At 34.5% G+C, this 17,965-nt stretch overlaps 2 protein-coding genes across 2 annotated transcripts; one reads left to right on the forward strand and one right to left on the reverse strand.

The window, feature by feature from the left end:
- Positions 1-1,674: 1,674 nt before the first annotated feature.
- HELRODRAFT_111895 (hypothetical protein) lies at positions 1,675-9,667 on the reverse strand. Its single transcript, XM_009019655.1, has 12 exons — positions 9,430-9,667; positions 8,719-8,803; positions 6,490-6,667; positions 6,066-6,283; positions 5,690-5,799; positions 5,436-5,520; positions 5,135-5,248; positions 4,449-4,560; positions 3,715-3,794; positions 3,299-3,414; positions 2,726-3,031; positions 1,675-2,574 (listed from the first exon to the last, which is right to left on the reverse strand). Exons 1-12 carry the CDS (start codon positions 9,441-9,443, stop codon positions 2,436-2,438), a joined length of 1,557 nt encoding a protein of 518 aa, XP_009017903.1. The 5' UTR covers positions 9,444-9,667; the 3' UTR covers positions 1,675-2,435.
- A 2,743-nt stretch (positions 9,668-12,410) lies between these two features.
- HELRODRAFT_79604 (hypothetical protein) lies at positions 12,411-13,781 on the forward strand (the record flags this gene model as incomplete). The annotated part of the gene is made up of 4 exons (XM_009019656.1): positions 12,411-12,630; positions 12,887-12,960; positions 13,247-13,360; positions 13,512-13,781. 4 exons carry the CDS (start codon positions 12,411-12,413, stop codon positions 13,779-13,781), a joined length of 678 nt encoding a protein of 225 aa, XP_009017904.1.
- Positions 13,782-17,965: the final 4,184 nt, after the last annotated feature.

The raw sequence follows: 17,965 nt of genomic DNA on the forward strand, positions 1-17,965 counted from the left end.
AATTATTTAGTCAATTAAAACGTTAATCGATTTGTAATTTATACCTATACATTTATGTATGTATGTATATGTCTGCAGGTGTGTGTGTGTGTGTGTGTGTGTGTGTGCGTGTGTGTGTGTGTGTGTACGTATGCAATAGGATAATGGATGTACATTACTTAGCAAACATGGAAGATTGGATAATTAATGCTGACATCATATCATCGTTCATTACTTGCTTTAAGTTTCTGTTATGTTCGTTCATTTGTGCGTGTTCACTTTAACAAAACGCGTGCATTGAATTGATCTACTTCATGAGTCAGGGTTAAATCGTTTACGCGTTTCGATTAATTTCAATTATTTCAACTTCAATAACCTTCGTACATGCATGCTAACACGCACACGCACGTGCGTCAACATTGCACATTTTCTTCATAACTTGTAACTGTTTTGATGTTTCGTTACAATTTTTTTTGTATAATTACCCCTTTAATATTGTTTTATACTATTTTGTTGCTATTTAACTTCTTCCGATTCCTCCGTTTTCATTGGCACGATCACAGTTACGCACACTCACGATTAGGGACCTAGATATTCATACTCATTTGTTCATCGTTGTTCATTTGTGCATACTCATGTTCGTCGTCGTCCATTTCGTAACAAAGCTGTAATTTTCACCTGTTTGTCTCTAATCAACCACAATAATGCCCTAGTTATGTTTCCTTACCCGTTCATTGTTCACTGATGAAATATTTTAATTATTAACCAATCCATGTTAATATCGCCATTATCTGACTGTTCATTTTTGTTATCCCCATCATCGCGGTCCTGTCCTCATCATCATTTATTTCCATCATAACCTCACATTTACAACAAACTTAGTTTTGCAGCGTATGTAGGTTAGGTTGTTTATTTGAATGATTTTATTCTTGTGTATACTTGAAAGTGTATTTCATGGACAGTCATCACCATTAATTCAAATTAATTGTTATTTGCGGTGATTATTATCTTTGTTTCATTTTAATTCATTATTTAATAATTTATTTATTTGAAAACGTTCAAATTATTCTCTTTATTTTAGATGCATATTGGAACTTTCTGTTGAGATTTGTAAATAAAATTCAAGATTAATTTAAACAGAGTTGTGAATATTTTTAATTTACCTGATAAACAATTCTTATAAACATCTTATAAAAAATTAAAAATATTTCCTTATAAAATTAGGACTAAACGGAACATTCCAAACTTCTAACACACATGCATACACGCCGATCCACTATTCAGCCCACTATTCGCCCCCGATACCGAAAACCCAAAACATATAAAAAAATTTATTTTTAAGAATAGAAAACAAGCTACTGAGAAAATCATTCATTTTTTTTATTTAATTCTTCATTGAGATAATATTTAATCTCCTATTCAATTTCTAATTTTGTAAAAGCTAGTGAAAAACATTCCGCTATTAATAATTAACGATTGTTTCCGAAGCCAAAAATAATGGTGGCTAGAACAGAAGTTGCAATATTGGGCTATTTGGTCTTTAAAAATAGCTTAAGCCGAACCCTAAATTTCAACCCAATTGGCGCATATCTGATACAACAACCACGCACATACACAACTGGTCTCTGCTTATATATGGCGGATCACTCGCCAGTCGCCATATTAACAAACGAAACTTATAAATAATACCTACATCGTTTCTTTATCATCGTTTTTTATTCCGCAAAAGAATTTAATGGGGCGGTTTATGAGAATGCGAAGTCGGTTGGAGATTTTTCATTCGACTCCGAAATGCTAAAAATTCGAAACTTTTTATTCTAAAAATAATTTTCAAAATCGTGTTTTTTAAGAGGATAAATATGTGTAGCGATATGCAATCATCTTTAACGCTGAAAACAAATGCTAACGTCAACACAATCACATAATTTTCTTTCAGTATGTTTTAAAACATGAATATAAAGTCATTTCATCAAAGAAAACAATTACATTAACCGATATTTAGTTTTTTAAAAGTATTTTTCATTATATACATCAATCAATCCTCGTTTATAGTCTCCATCCGTTATGGGTCGGACTTTCACTATGTATATTTTAATATAATATCGTATATGAATTTAACCAAATTGTTGGCATTAACCAATTTAAAGTTTGATGCCAACAATTCAGCAAAATTCATACATTATTGAATAACACTCATACTCACAAACACACACACACACACAAATGATTTTTGTGGACAGACATTGTTTAAAAATATTACTTTTTTTAAAAAAATGCGGGACCAAAATACAGATTTGCCCCTTACTCTAAAAGTTGATCGCCCAGCGAGGTAGGTGCGTATATACAAGCGAGACGTGAACGTTCTCATGTTTGTTAGTGAGGAGAGGTGTATTTGAACTTCTATTTTCAAGCATAATTTTCATCTTCCAGTAGTTTCAAGAATGATTTGATGGCAATCAGTTGAAAGGGTCAAATGTTTTGAACTGCTCCCTGATCTTGGCACAAGACTTCTTCTCCATGTCCTCCGACATCTGACAATTCTTCCAATCTATCTTCTCTGGTTGGTTCAGCAGTGACACTTGACACAACATCATTCTACAATTCAACATTAATTTGTAGTTATCTATCAATAAGATTGCAGCTTGATTCATCGAATTGGAACACATGTCCAGGTCCACTCCATTCCCCACAACATTAAATAACAGCATCAAATGCATACTCATCAATAACAAAGTGAGCAAACAACCTTCCAAAATTGATGTTGAACCCTTTTGGAACCCTAAAGAAGAACCGTTGATGATCAGGCAATTCAATGCAGAAGTATGGAGATGTGGGGGAGAGCATCTGTGAGAGGTCGGAGTGCGCTGGCAGTTCAAGCAGGTCAATGTCCTGATCCTTGCAGAACTTCAGGCAGGCCTCCTTCAACCTGCTCTCAAACCTCTCGGGCAGCGGAACAACTTGGAGTTGCATGTGAGACGTCTTGTAGTTGCGCTCAAAAAACACGACACACTTGCCGTTGAATTTGAAGAAGTTGGTCAGACTTTTTTTGTACCTGATGGCCGGAGTGTTGAGTGTGGTCAGTGGGATATCATAGCTCATTCACATTTCGAGAATTTCCATAATTTGCATACAAGCTACTTTTTAACCATGTATATGAAATGCACTTCACCAAACCGCAGGTTGATTCCACACAACATGATGAATCATAAATGAATGAAGAGTGATTATGAGGAAGAATGAACGCATGAATCAATTATTGATGAATTAAAGGAAACAATGAATGAATGAATGAAAGAATGAAAGAATGAAAGAAACGAACACTTGAATCTCGTTGATGACTTCAGGTGGGGATGTTGTTGACGAGGCGTGGTGGTTGATGGGGATGATCAACGAGTGTTCATCATTCAGACCTCCTTTGGCCAGCGCCAGGTAACACTTGGAAGGTGATGATGAATGATGATGATAACGATTGCAGTGATGGTGATGCTAGAAGTAGTGATGATGATGATGATGAAGGCACCCTTCACTGGCAGAACAATAACGCACGAAGTCGTTTATTATCATACAGGCTGCATATCACACATATCACACAAGCGTTCAAACACACAGGTATGCATTATGTATAGAAATTCTGACAAAAACCCTGAAACACACACAACGTGTCACGGATACAAAATCACAAACACTCACGAATTCAAAAGCACACATTGCAGGACACACACAATATCCACTCACAAGTTCTCCCACACTGATCACCAAATGTTTTTCCACCTTCGGATTAGCCAAACAGAACCAGCAGATATCTTGACTGATCACTGCAAATAATTTGGTATAGAGTTCATGTACAAATAAGTGTATGCGTTTATGTACCTGTGTGCATACAGCATATAGAGTTGATGTAGGAATGCATGAACATGTGCACTGTTTCTAAACTGTTTTCGGCTGAGAATCGTTTGCAGACATGGTTTGGATTTTGTCCCAATTTAAGTCCAAAGGGTTTAGCTTCCTCGGATAAGATCGCCAATGATAGTAAAAAAAAGTAACCGTATCTCTTTCAGCATCTGAACATTCACATAACCTACATCTGTACAGACTTAATTTATCCATAATGCATTCCAGAATCCAATTCATTGAGACCAAAAACTCATCCTAAGCGAGAATGCACCAACCCTTGTCCGACGTCACTATCAACCCCAAACCACGAGAACATTGGTCCGTGCGATCTCACATAGCTCAGGAGCCTTCAACCAATTTACAAACTGACCAGAGATGTCCAGGCCAAGAAGGAACAACAACCAACCACACAGCGTGCCAGATTGTGGCAAGTTTCAACAGCAACCAAACACCAGCAAGCATATCAATAAAACAACAACACTGATGATAAGAAACAAATAAAGAAGTTGGGAAAAACAGCAGCATGAAAAATTTCATAAATCATCAAACAGAGCAACAAAATGTAAACAACCAACTTTGTTTCTTGAAGTTTGTGCCTGGTGGCCTCGTACCATCTGACCTCCTCTTATCACCCGTCTTCGAAGTGGAATAAAAAAACTGCTGAGTGGGTTCAACCTTTGCCCCATCCTGGTCCTTATTTTTAAATAGACTAATTGATTGATTGCATGAGAAACAAAGCAGCAAAAATAAATGCAGACACATATATGTATGTCGACTTACCTCACAAATAATATTATATATGTATTTATATATGAACGTGTATATATGAATGTGTATATATGAATGTGTATATATGAATGTAGGTATGTGAGGGTTTGAATTTTTAAAATAGGCGCTACATGAAATTTTGTGAACTAGCATGCGTAGCCATTAAAAGGACGGAAATAGTCGACATATACGAAGTCTGCGATTTGAGAGTCTTTGAGATTTGAGATGAAAGTCACAAGGAGTTCAATGTACATGTTGATCATAATGGCACGCATGCAGAAGATGCTGCAGCTGAATGAATCACGTTAGAATTACGCACCGCCACACGAACACACATTCAAATGAATATTTTACAACAGTATACAACAGCTCTTCATTTCAAAATATTTGAAACTTGCAAGAGAAATGCAATAAAGGTAATAATAAACAAGCACTTAGTCTTATTAAATAAGAAACGAAAGAACAGCTGAACGGTTCAGTGAATGGAAGGCACCTGTTTGAAGAGAACTTGTTTGTTGTACGGTGCTTCAGTAGTCTCATCTGGCTGCCTGCTCAGCTCAGCAGCATCCATCGTCACAATTGGATCAATCGAGAAGGCATACAAAAACTTTTGGTTCAAATTTTTTAAATGTTAACTTTACACGCTAAGAAAATCATAACTGACATTATTAAACAATTAACAATAACAATAAATATCTTCCTCTGAATAACAAACGAAATTGAATCATTAAATCTCTGCACATTATAATGAAATGATCTGCCAATGAAATGAATGAGAGCAAAGAGGAGCAGGCCTTCCTCTTGTGCGTGTTGTTGAAGTGGGCCAGTGCAATGAACCTCGTGACGTGATGCGATTTCTCTGCAAGTATCCTGTGGTTCCTGCTCGGTTCGTTCAATGCAAATTAAATCATTCACCAGTGACGACATCAAACCCCGCACACACTTTTAACTAGAAACTGAGCGAACAATTAGAAAGAAACTAATTATATTTATATTATGCTAATGAAGTAATGAAGAGAATCCAATAGTTAGATAGCTGGGAAGCCACCTGTATGGAAGTCTCTCGTAGTTCATGTTGTTCAGACCGGAGAAATGGTAGCGCGGTTTCAGTGTGAGTGCCAGCCTGCTGACCAGCGATGATCCGTCGTACGCTTCATTCTGTTGAGTGTTGTGTCGGTGTGCACGGCTGCATGTATGTATGTGTGTGTGTGTGTGTATGTGTGTGTTGTCACGTCTTCATGAATGCACAACTAGACTGCCATCTCAATATTACGATTCACATGAACTTTGCCGAACAAAAACGTATTACAAAAAACTTACAGCTTACCACAAAGCAAACAAAACATGCGACAGATGATTAAACATGAACCATACAATAAAAAACACAAAAAGCAGCACAGCAAAAAGCAAAGCACGCGACATACGACGCTGATGGCATATTTGTCGACATCATGAGGCCACTGAGATGTAAGAAAGACATCCACTCCCTTAAAGTTCTCTTGCGATGTGATGCTCTCCTCAAATGATTTGATGTCGTCGGCATTGAACTGATGATGCGACGAAGGGTTTGACGCTTCCTGGTCGACCCCACTTAGGAAGGCAACGCTCAGGTTGGACACTCCCCTGAACAAACCTCTGCGACCTACCATGCATCAGCAACATAAAAGTTAACATACAATGTTATGTTCAATCAAATACTCTCTTTAAAACATACTGAGCAAATAGTTGATAGTTGGAGGATATACCATTGTATCTAAAAATTAAACGGAAACATGTTTGCTTCCTTAGACAAACCAGCAAAGTCATGCAATAGTAAAACAATTCAAATGTAAAACAAAGTTTTGTAACCAAGATAAGTGACATTTTCACACAGCTGATATCCCATGAGGTCCTTGTAATATTTCACATGTTCCTTTTTGCTGGGTCCGAGTATGTACGTTGCCACTGCAAACGAATGCTTATTCTTCTCGATACTCAAATTTTCCTCTTCGTCCTCTCCAAAGAAGTTCCCCACACAAAACAACATCTGTTGGAAAAAACAAATCGAGACTATAACAATGACATCCACACATACAAGAATATTATATAAATAAATAAATTATATATTACATATTTATGTTTTAAATATATTTTATATATATATATATATATATATATATATATACATATATATATATATATATATATGCTGATAAAAAGCACAGCATATTCTCAGTTAGTTAACTTCCTGTTTAGTTTTTAAATTATTCTATCGGTTGCTTTGATGTATGTCCTGGGCATGACATAAAACTGCATCCACGCTGCCTTGCGTGCTTTTGAGCAAAAGGCTAGGCCCACCACTTATAACTGGTGGTTGTCGTCAGGATGGGTGTCCGGATGTAAAAACATTTCCCCAAATTATTCCTATGCTATCACAAAGAAATAAAACGGCCCCTAGTTCCCAGCAGGCCTGGAGTGGTCAAGAGGCGCCAAGAATCCCTGGAAAGTATGAAATAGCGGAGGGATGTTGCAGAAAAATTCAGAATGGCCCCTCTATGGTACTTAGACTTGGAACGCTCAATGTTGGATCACTGACTGGCCGCAGCATGGAAATCGCAGAAATGCTCGAGCGTAGAAGGATTGACATCTGCTGCCTTCAGGAGACCCGATGGAAATCGAATAGTGTCTGTCATGTCAACTCAGACAAAGAAAAATATAAACTATTCTGGAATGGTCAAAAGACGGCCAAAAATGGTGTTGGAATTTTTGTCAGAGAACCGCTAGCCCAAGAAGTACTGGATATTAAAAGGATTAATTCACGTCTCATGTGGATCAAGCTTCGCATAGAAAAGCAAACAATGATTATTTTTTCTGCATACGCACCACAGACAGGCGAATCAGAAGAGATGAAAAATGACTTCTGGGCTGCGTTCTATGACACCATCTCAACAATACCAAAATTTGAAACAATATTAATTGGAGGCGATCTCAATGGCCACGTTAGAGAGAAAACAGATGGTTTTGACAACGTACATGGCGGTTTTGGCTATGGAGAACGGAATAAAGATGGCAACCGCATCCTTGAGTTTGCTGAAAGTCACAGGTTTTGTTTACTGAACACATATTTTAGAAAGAGGTTGGAACATCTCATAACATACAAAAGTGGACCATCAGCCATGCAAATTGATTTCTTCGCTGTCAAGCAACCACACTGAAGACTGTTCAAAAACGTCAAAGTTATACCTGGCGAATCATGTGTCGCCCAACATAGACTCCTTGTGGCAGACCTGGTTGTCGGAAGGACCACATCAAATCTATCGAAATCTTGCGTCGTGCTGGTTTAGATGATATAAAGGACGAATGCCGGCAACACCATCTGCGGTGGTTTGGTTATGTCAAACGAATTGGAAACAGTGCCATAACTTCTCTTGCAGATGTTGAAGTACCTGGCACACGTCCCAAAGGCCGTCCAAAGAAGTCCTGGTCGCAAACAATTGAGCAAGACATGAAAGCTCTAAATTTAAATGAAATGGATATACAACTGATCATCTAATTTGGCGCACAAAGTTGATGGCAAAGAAAACAACGTCCTACCTCGGGAAACTGGGTCTCTGGACGCTAAACGAAGATTGATTGCTTTGATGTATACTCAGGTTTTAAACTCATAATGAGTAATTTGTATTAGAACGTCTAGGCATGCTAGCTTTTTGCCATCTGTTTTTTCAATTTTAAACTTCAAGTCTGATGAATTTAAGTTAAGTATTCACATTAAACAAGCAAAGAAATAACATTATACTAGAGACACAGAGTATATACACTTGAGGATTTGGCCACATACACAACACCAAAAATGGTATAGGAATACCAAAAAAGATTTTTTTCTATCACGCTTAAAATAAACAAAAATTTTGTTTTGAAGTCAAGAAACTTGACATTTATTTACAATCTACCATTAGAAAAATTAAACAGGCAGTTAATTAATGCAGAACATGCTGTGATTTCATCAGTAATTGCATCAATAATTGCATTAGTCTTAATTATATATATATATATATATATATATCATTTATTTTTTTATGACGTGGAATATTAACAAACATCAAATGGTCCACTCTTCTTAACAAGTGTGTTCAGCTTAGAGGAGAGAGCTGAGAACTGTCCATTGACATCTCCACATATCAATCTGATCATTATAATGAGTTCAAACATACACTAGTAGAATTTTAATTAACATATTCAATTAATAATCAATTTCATGGTTGGTTAATCATTAATAATGTAATAATCAGTTAAATGTTGAAACAACTTACTTACTGCAATACTATAATATAATAATTTCTTAATTGACCCTATTTTTATTTTTGAAACTTCAACTCACAAGATAAAATTAAAAATTAATAAAATTTTTTAAAGATAGATAATGGTTTGAGTTAGTTAGTTGTTTGCTAAGTTGTAATTATTAAACATCTTATTCCTATCATATTGATAGATAAACATATATATATATAAATTTAATAAAGACATATAGAATAGTATAGAACAGTGGATAGAACTAATTAATATTAATGATTAATCGAACAAACTTTTAAGTCAGTTATTTTGACAATAATAATCAAAAACGTGTTTTCTTACTAGTTATAATAATTAAATATTTAAAATATGTTAGTAAAACAAATAAAATTCACATCACATTCAACTCAAATATAAAATAAAAATTTAAAAAAATCAATTCAAATTCATTTTTTAATTAAAATTTTAATTCAAGCAGCCAACATACACATCAAAAGCATTCTATTATATACCACATACATTTTCAACTTCATGGTTTTAATTAATTAAATTAAAATTAATTATTAAATTGACAACTAGGAGATCTTCAAAAATAATTTTATAAATTTAATTTCATAAATTAATTAACTGGAGATATTAATTCAAACTAAACACGCAATTCAATTATTGTCATTATATTCCTTATTCAAAGCAGCCATCTCCCTTGAAAACACATTTTGTAATTGTGCGCCATCAGTGGAGACAACTTTCTAAAACTGAATGTTACGTTGGAGACGAAGCAAGTCGCATACGTAGGGATGGTCAATCTTAATTTTACTTGGTCATATACGTGGTCTATAGTTTATTTATGCATACAATTGAATAGATGCAAATAGGCAGTGTATCAGTATAATAGATATATGCATAATATGTTAACTACCACTTAGCAGCTTATATGCTAATTCTCCTCACAACTTTGGGAGATGCTCTTTAAAACGCAAAAGCCTACAAGTGGCGGCAAATCAACAATAGATTTTAATAACTTATTTAAACTTGTTTCGTCTTCTTGTTCTCACTTATTTTTCATTTGAGTTAAACACTCTTTTGCCGAATCTGCGTTTGCTTTTTTGGTCCTTTTCTCTGAAACTCTTTATCACCTTTTCTGACTATTTCTTCCTTACTTACAAAATTTAGAACAATTTCAAAACCCATTCGTTTGCAAAATTTACCGAGGAGCGCTGTTGAGCATTGCGGAAATAGCGTTGTACAAAATAATTGATTGACTGATTGATTAATTGATTGACTGATTGATTGATTGATTGATTGATTGATTGATTGATTGATTGATTGATTGATTGATTGATTGATTGATTGGCTGACTGACTGACTGACTGACTGATTGGCTGACTGACTGGCTGGCTGGCTGGCTGGCTGACTGACTGATTGATTGATTGATTGATTGATTGATTGATTGATTGATTGAGCATACATATAATATGCTAATTACCCTTAACTAGCAACACATATGCTAAGTATCCTTAAAATGCTAAATACCCTTTACAACTCTTGAATATTTTAATTGTAACACAATGTGTGAATTTATTGTAACGATTTAATTGGTATGTGGTGATGTCAATAAACAAAATGCGTCACTGATACACCGCCCCTTAAAAATAGCTAACTGTATTGACAGAATTAGTTTTATTCTCCATGTTCATTCCAGCCAAAATAACATGGACAAGTGAAAATTAATATGATAAAATATATTTTCTTTTTAATGTTTTGTTTTTTGTAAGATTAAATTTAATTTTTAATAAATGACTGTTTAACTTATTACAAAATTTTTAATTCTTGCCTTACTGGCTGTTGACTTTTTAAAATGTCTGCGCAAACCATGAAATTTTAAACTAGAATTGCCCTATACTAACTGCAGTATAGAACATAAATTTTACTCTGACCGGACAATATTTTTATTATATAAACAAACAACATTTAATTTGCAATTAATTTTTTTGCTCTAAGACAAAACCAGTCTGTAATTCCTTATTCTTTTATTAGAATGCTGATTTATTTATTTTACTCGTTCTTATTGGTCTGCCATGAATCCATTTGATGATGAAAAAGTACACAACTTTGTCGTCTACTTCATTCTTTGAAATAAAATTGTTAGCTGCCTCGATCCGTTTGTAAGATTCAAATATTTTTCGTCTGTTTTGTAATCGTCCTCGTCTTTTTCAAGCTTTAATAACGGTAATTTTTAGTTATACACCGGCATATTTTTTTTATCGTCAGGTAATATTTTCCTTGTAAAATTTTCTTTCAATTGTAGTGTGTAAATTTATCTGTTAATTAAGTTAACAGTTAAGTTTAATTAATTAAGCCTTTTAAGGGGTTTTCGTGTCAGAACTTCTCTTCTCTCTGCTGTTCAGTCTTAAGACTTATTTATTATTTGTTAGCTAGCAGTTTTTTAATTTGTTATCTTACCTAACATATAATTATAATCATAATGACAACACATAAAACAATATGTATGAGTATAAACTTGACTACTATACTATACACATACATAAATACATACAGTATGTATAGTATTTACAATACACTTAGTCAGTATTGAATATTCTATATTCTATTCTATATGAATACAAAATATTTAATTAGTTAAGTAATAAGTTAGATACATTGCAGTTTTAATAAATATTTAAATTTTTAATAATGATTGAAAATGAAATGATGAAACATGATTTTATTTGCATAAAAAAAATTCAGATTTTCCACAACATTTTTTTAATCATTACAAATTTTTAATAATATATAATCTTGAATTTTATGTTTAAATTGATTTTTGGTAAGGATTGGATGAGTCAGAAATTCAAAATTAATAAAAATTTGTCTTAGTTATCTGTTTTTCTTTTCATCTTGTCTAGAGATATGATTTCTTTTAAAATCATCCATAATTGAGGTTCTATGATTATTATCATAATTTTAAAATTATTGACTCATTAAATTATTTTCATAAATTTGTATGTGTGATAATGCATTTTGCTTACTACCACATTAATGTTTGCCAGGATACAGATGGAGGGCATTGGTGACGATGTTGTTAATGCTTTTACCTTATTATTCACCATTGCCGTTTTATTCATTTCGAGCTACATTCTCTATAGATATTGGTTTGCATTTGTTGTTTTTCATTTGTCTTGTTGGTGTTCATTTGTTGGTTCTTACTGATGTTGGTTTGATGGTGTTCATTTGTTGTTTATAATGGTTGGTGGTGTTCATTTATTGATTCTTACAGGTCTTCTATGGTGTTCATGGTCAAAATTGTGTGGAGTGTCTGATGATGACTATGATAAAAGTGTTGAGGATAATAATAATTAATAATAGCTACATGAAAGGAGAGTTTAATGTAAAGATGATCGAGAGATTTGCTCATTGAAGATGATAAAAATAGAAGTGTTAATAATAACAAAAATGATATTAATGATGATAATAATATGAACAAATGAAAGGTGGTGATGATGTTTGACAGGTTTCATGCTTCACCACCAGCCATTCACGAGCAGAGCATCAGTTTGGTGAACGATGTGCGAATGGAGTTGTCCACAAATTCAAACTCAGCAGCTGGTAGTGACAGTCAAACAGCTTCTTTCACTCAAATTGATTCAAACATGGTCTGTCCAATCTGCCTTGGACCGACATCATACCCGCTCGAAACAAACTGTGGACACATCTTTTGCGGTTGGTCCAGTCCATATTTCAGTGGAATGAAAGTTTCAATTCATTTGGCAATGTCAACTTTTTGTTCATTTTATTTTCACTATGGTTTGAATTTTCTGATTTGAAAATTCATTTCACTATTGCTTACTGTTACTGTTTTTTTTAATCTATCATTGGAATATTAAGATGGATTGTTGAAAAGATAGCAATCATTGGAAGGCTGTTTGTTGACATGAATGTGCAAAGTTGTATGCATGAAACATTTGTACGTACGCAGGTCAGTGTTTCATAACTTACTGGCGGATGGGCAGGTGGACCAGTGCTGTCAGCTGTCCATCTTGCAGGCAGAGGGTTGGCTCATTTTCTGCTGATTGTTTGTGCTGGCTGAAACGTATACTCCACATACATCATAATCACCTCACCAGATCGATGCAAATGTGAATTCTTATGATGTCCATTTTAGTTCTGCAAATTGCTGCAATGTGATCATTTTTTTAAAAAAGACATGTCATATTATCAACTTAATTCAAATTTTAACTACAAAATATAGCAAAGATTTAACAAATATTTGGGCTATAAATTAACGAAATTTTTGATAAATTTTATAATAAGAAAAATAGAAAAATGTGTTAACAAGGTGACGCTACTGCTCTTTTGTTTCTCTCATGACCCGTCTGACACCTCTGCAGAGAAGACGGAAGTTGTTTCCAGTGTGGCCTCTTACAACAGAAGGTTCTCAGGACAACTGAGTGTTAGTAATCAGATGCTCCGCTGTTTTCTAGTCTGAAAATGTTGCTGCAATGGTCTCCTTAAAATACTTTGTTTCCAGCATTTGTAGCAATATAGTTCTGCTTCAATATTGTATTATTTATTTAAAAATTTGTCTGAAATTAATTATTCAGGTTTACGAGTACTTGCAAGACTTGCCAATCCTGCTTCGACACTTTTTTAATGACTTTTTCACGATCGGCGGACTTCTGTGGGTCATCAGAGTGAGGATCCTCGTTTGCATCCTGCTCACACTCTTCTACATCCTCCTTCCTTCCGACATCCTGCCTGAATCGGTCTTTGGCTTCTTAGGAATTGTCGATGATTTTTTTGTGGTTCTCTTGTTACTTATTCACATAACGGTTTTGTACCGAAGTATTTTAGCTGATAGGTTAACGTGGTGATGTTGTTTGATTTTTTGTTTTAATATCTAATATCTATTTTTCACATTAACTGTTTTCAAGTTTTACAAATATTTGTGCATTTATTCAAGTGATTTCACAAACCAAATTTTTTTTCACTTGTTGCCTGAGTTTTGGATGAAACTTTTGTTGTGGCCTGGAATTTTAAAGGGCTGTAATTGTAAATTCATTACATTTTCAAAAATTTTAAATTATTTTGCTTTGTAAAGATTCTGAAAATTCTAATTTTAATTAAATGTTGTCTACCAAATTCTATAAAAACAGATCAACTAAGGGATGGGACCGTTCACGTTTTGACATTCAAATTTATTTTTACCGCAAATTTTTAAAGTGAGTAGTCATTTGTTGGACATAGTTTGAGCTGCGTTTTTGTGTTTTCTGTTGCGCGGTTTAAACAGATTGTGAATCGATGATGTTGCGTGCCTCACTTTTGATCTGCGCATTTTTTGTTGGTTCATCCCGTCGAATTTTTTTTGACAAATTCACGCAGTGCGACTTTCCGCTGTATCCTATCCAGCTACTGATTTCTCCACGTTACCAATCAATCTTTGATCCGTCCAATTGTACCCAGGGTCATTCTTTGTCGTCCACTCAGTGTCTGCAGAACTATCAAAAAGTTCCGGAAGTACCTAGCGGATCTATACATCTTTTGTGGGAGGCCAACAATTTGGAAATGTTTAAATTTTTACGGGGGGAGCCAACATTTTTACGGAGAGGCCAAGATTTGTGGTAGTGTGGCTGACGATCTTTTTTTTTCGCCTATCACGTGTTCAATTTTTGGTCGAATTTACACATAAAACGGTTCTTTTTCTGACTTATTAAAAACTGTTCGGTGTCTCCGGCTCCCATAGATCCGCCATTGGCCGTTATCGAATTTTTTTTAAAGTAACTACTTGAAATAAAGCGCTAACCTACAACCTTCATATCGAGAAAAATTAAATGTGCCTACAAGGATTGCTACGGCAGAATCTTCAATACTCAGGCTAAGGAAGTGAAAATGTACAAAGTTGGAACAGTAAAAAAACATTTTATATTTTGAAAGTAAAATTCGTTCACTCAACACCTGCCGTCGTTTTCTCTTGTTGGTTGATCAAACACATCGTTAAATATTAAACGTAAACTAAATTGGTGTAGCGTTTCAAACCCATATATATATATATATATATTTATATATATATATATATATAATATATATATATATTAGATTAAGACTGTCAGAAATGCAATTATTGATGAAAATCACAGCATGTTCAGCGTCAGTTAACTTAACGTGAACTAAACGTGAACTAAATTGGTGTAGCGTGTCAAACCCATATATATATATATATATATATATATATATATATATATATATATATATATATATAATATATATATATATATTAGATTAAGACTGTCAGAAATGCAATTATTGATGAAAATCACAGCATGTTCAGCGTCAGTTAACTTCCAATTTAACTTTTCGATTTTTCTAACGGTTGATCATAAATCATTTTCAAGTTTCATTAGTTCCAAACCAAAATTTTTGTTTATTTTATGCATGATAGAACAAAAAAGCTTTCGTTATTCTGTTCGGTATTATATATATATATAAACCTATATATATATATATATATATATATATATATATATATATATATATATATATATATATATATATATATATATATATATATGGATGGTCAAACCTTCAGTTTGAATGATAAACAGTTGAATTTAATGAAAGACAATCAAAAGCTTCAGTCATATAATTAATTTTAGTATAACGAGTCCCAGTAGAAATGGATTCTTGATGAAACCGATGAAACAGCAAAAAATGTGATCAGCGTTTCTATCAATTTCAACACAATGAGCGTTAATACAATAAATTTAATTTGTTTCTAATTATTTTTAAACTTTGAAAAAAATTTGAGAACAAAAAAAAATAAAAAGCATGCTGGAAAAAGTTAAATTTGGTAAATATTGATGGAGGCCGTTCGAGTATTACGTATCGTTTTGAAAGAAAATTAAAGATTTCGTCAGTGAGTGCTATTAGAGGGGTGTTGACATTTGTTACAGAACAGACGAGTGGTTTGAAATTGTTGTTGTAAAGTGTAGGAAATGTATTTTCGTGTAACGTAATATTCGAACGACCGCCTGAAGTAATCGCTAATGAGACATTGGCTCTAAATAAAGATTAGCCACTCAATTTGAAAATTTCATGACAACATTTGTGTGGGAAGGACGATTATGAGGTGGGATTATTCGTATCAATCGTTTTTGATGTTTCCTTCCAACTGAAATGTAATTAAGTAGGCCTATTAAGTAGGATCTAATGACAATCGCAATATAATTTACTTTGTGTAAAAACTGCAATTCCATAGCTCCCTTAATCACGTGAGATGGCGTGAGAAGTGTGTTGTTGGGCTTTTTGGCGTCGTGAGATGAAGTTTGGAGTTGTGTGAAGTTGGTGATGGTTATAAGAACTTATTCATCTTGACGCTGGGTTGATGGACGAGTCCGACTTTTAAAGATAGTTTAATGCAATTATTTTTGTAAAAAAAACTTAGAAAAATTTGCCAAAACAATTGTAGACGAATGATTAAAAATTTAACAAACATTTTTTGCCACGCCAACAAACATGCGTGGTTTGTGATGTTCAGCATTAACTTGTGAATCGCTGGTGATGCAGATGTGAAACGTAAAACGCTGGTGATGCAGATGACGTGTGCAGTGCAATTATTATGAAATCTAACCAACCTTGTTGGCTGGTTGAAATCATTTCAATCAATATTCGTTTAGCGTCCAGAGACCCAGTTTCCCGAGGTAGGACGTTGTTTTCTTTGCCATCAACTTTTTGCGCCAAATTAGACGATCAGTTGTATCCATTTTATTTAAATTTAAAGCCTTCATGTCTTGCTCGATTGTTTGCGACCAGGACTTCTTTGGACGGCCTTTGGGACGTGTGCCAGGTACTTCAACATTTGCAAGAGAAGTTATGGCACTGTTTTCACTTCGTTTGACATGACCAAATCACCGCAGACGGTGTTGCCGGCATTCGTCCTTTATATCATCTAAACCAGCACGACGCAAGATTTCGATAGATTTGATGTGGTCCTTCAGACTAATTCGTTGCATCAATCGGAGCATTTTCATGTCGGTTCGTTGAAGTTGTTGTTCCAGTTTGGCTGTCATTGGCCATGTTTCTGCACCATATAACAACACCGGACGTATCACAGATTTATTAAGTCTTGATTGTAATGGTAGTGGGATGTCACGCCGCATCAATATTGAGGCAAGGAGATGCCATTTATTCCAGGCTGCACGTATGTGTGCTCGAATGGCAGCTTCAGCTGTTCCAGTACAATCCAGAACATCTCCTAGATATTGAAACGATGTGACTTTCTCTACCTTGATGGCTTCAAAAACAGTGCTATTTCGAATTTGTTGTTGTGGATTGATGCAAGCAGAACAAATAAAATTTAACACTTTAGATAAAGTACCAATTATTTTTGAACAACGTTTGTGACACCACTGGTTACACTGCTGACACTTGATTGAATTGTTACCTACACCAGCTTTACAAACTGAACAGGGCCATCGTCCAGTAGCTGTGGATTGGATGGGTTCACCAGTGTTCATTGCTTTGGTTTTGCTGATGTTGACTTTGAATCCATGATCGGCGAGTCTGGTGTTCCAATCATTAAACATCTGTGCTGCATTCTGCTCTGACGTGGCTGTTAAAACGATATCATCAGCATACATTAGATTCCAAATGTCACCAGTGCGTATCGGTTTTGTGATTTCTTCCATCACAGTTATAAATAACAGTGAACTGAGAATCGAGCCTCAGTGAACTCCAACGCCGATGTCAAATGCATCTGTGTTTCCAACCGTTGTGCTGACGAGAGTCTTAGTATTCGTATACATTTCTATCACAAGTCGAACAAGATATTCTGGAATGAGTTGTCGACGCAGACTCCACCTGATTGCTTCACGGGGAACTCGATCAAATGCTTTTTCAAGGTCTACAAAAATGTGTGATAGTTGTTGATGCTTTGCGAGGTACTTCTCTTGCAGTTGCCGAAGCATGTGAATTGCATCAATTGTTGATTTCCCCACTAGGAAACCAAATTGATAATTTCTGATTGTGATGCACGACGTTAATCTTCTCTCAATGATTTTCT

Source organism: Helobdella robusta (assembly GCF_000326865.2).
Source record: "Helobdella robusta unplaced genomic scaffold HELROscaffold_25, whole genome shotgun sequence".
NCBI classification, from domain to species: Eukaryota; Metazoa; Annelida; class Clitellata; order Rhynchobdellida; family Glossiphoniidae; genus Helobdella; species Helobdella robusta.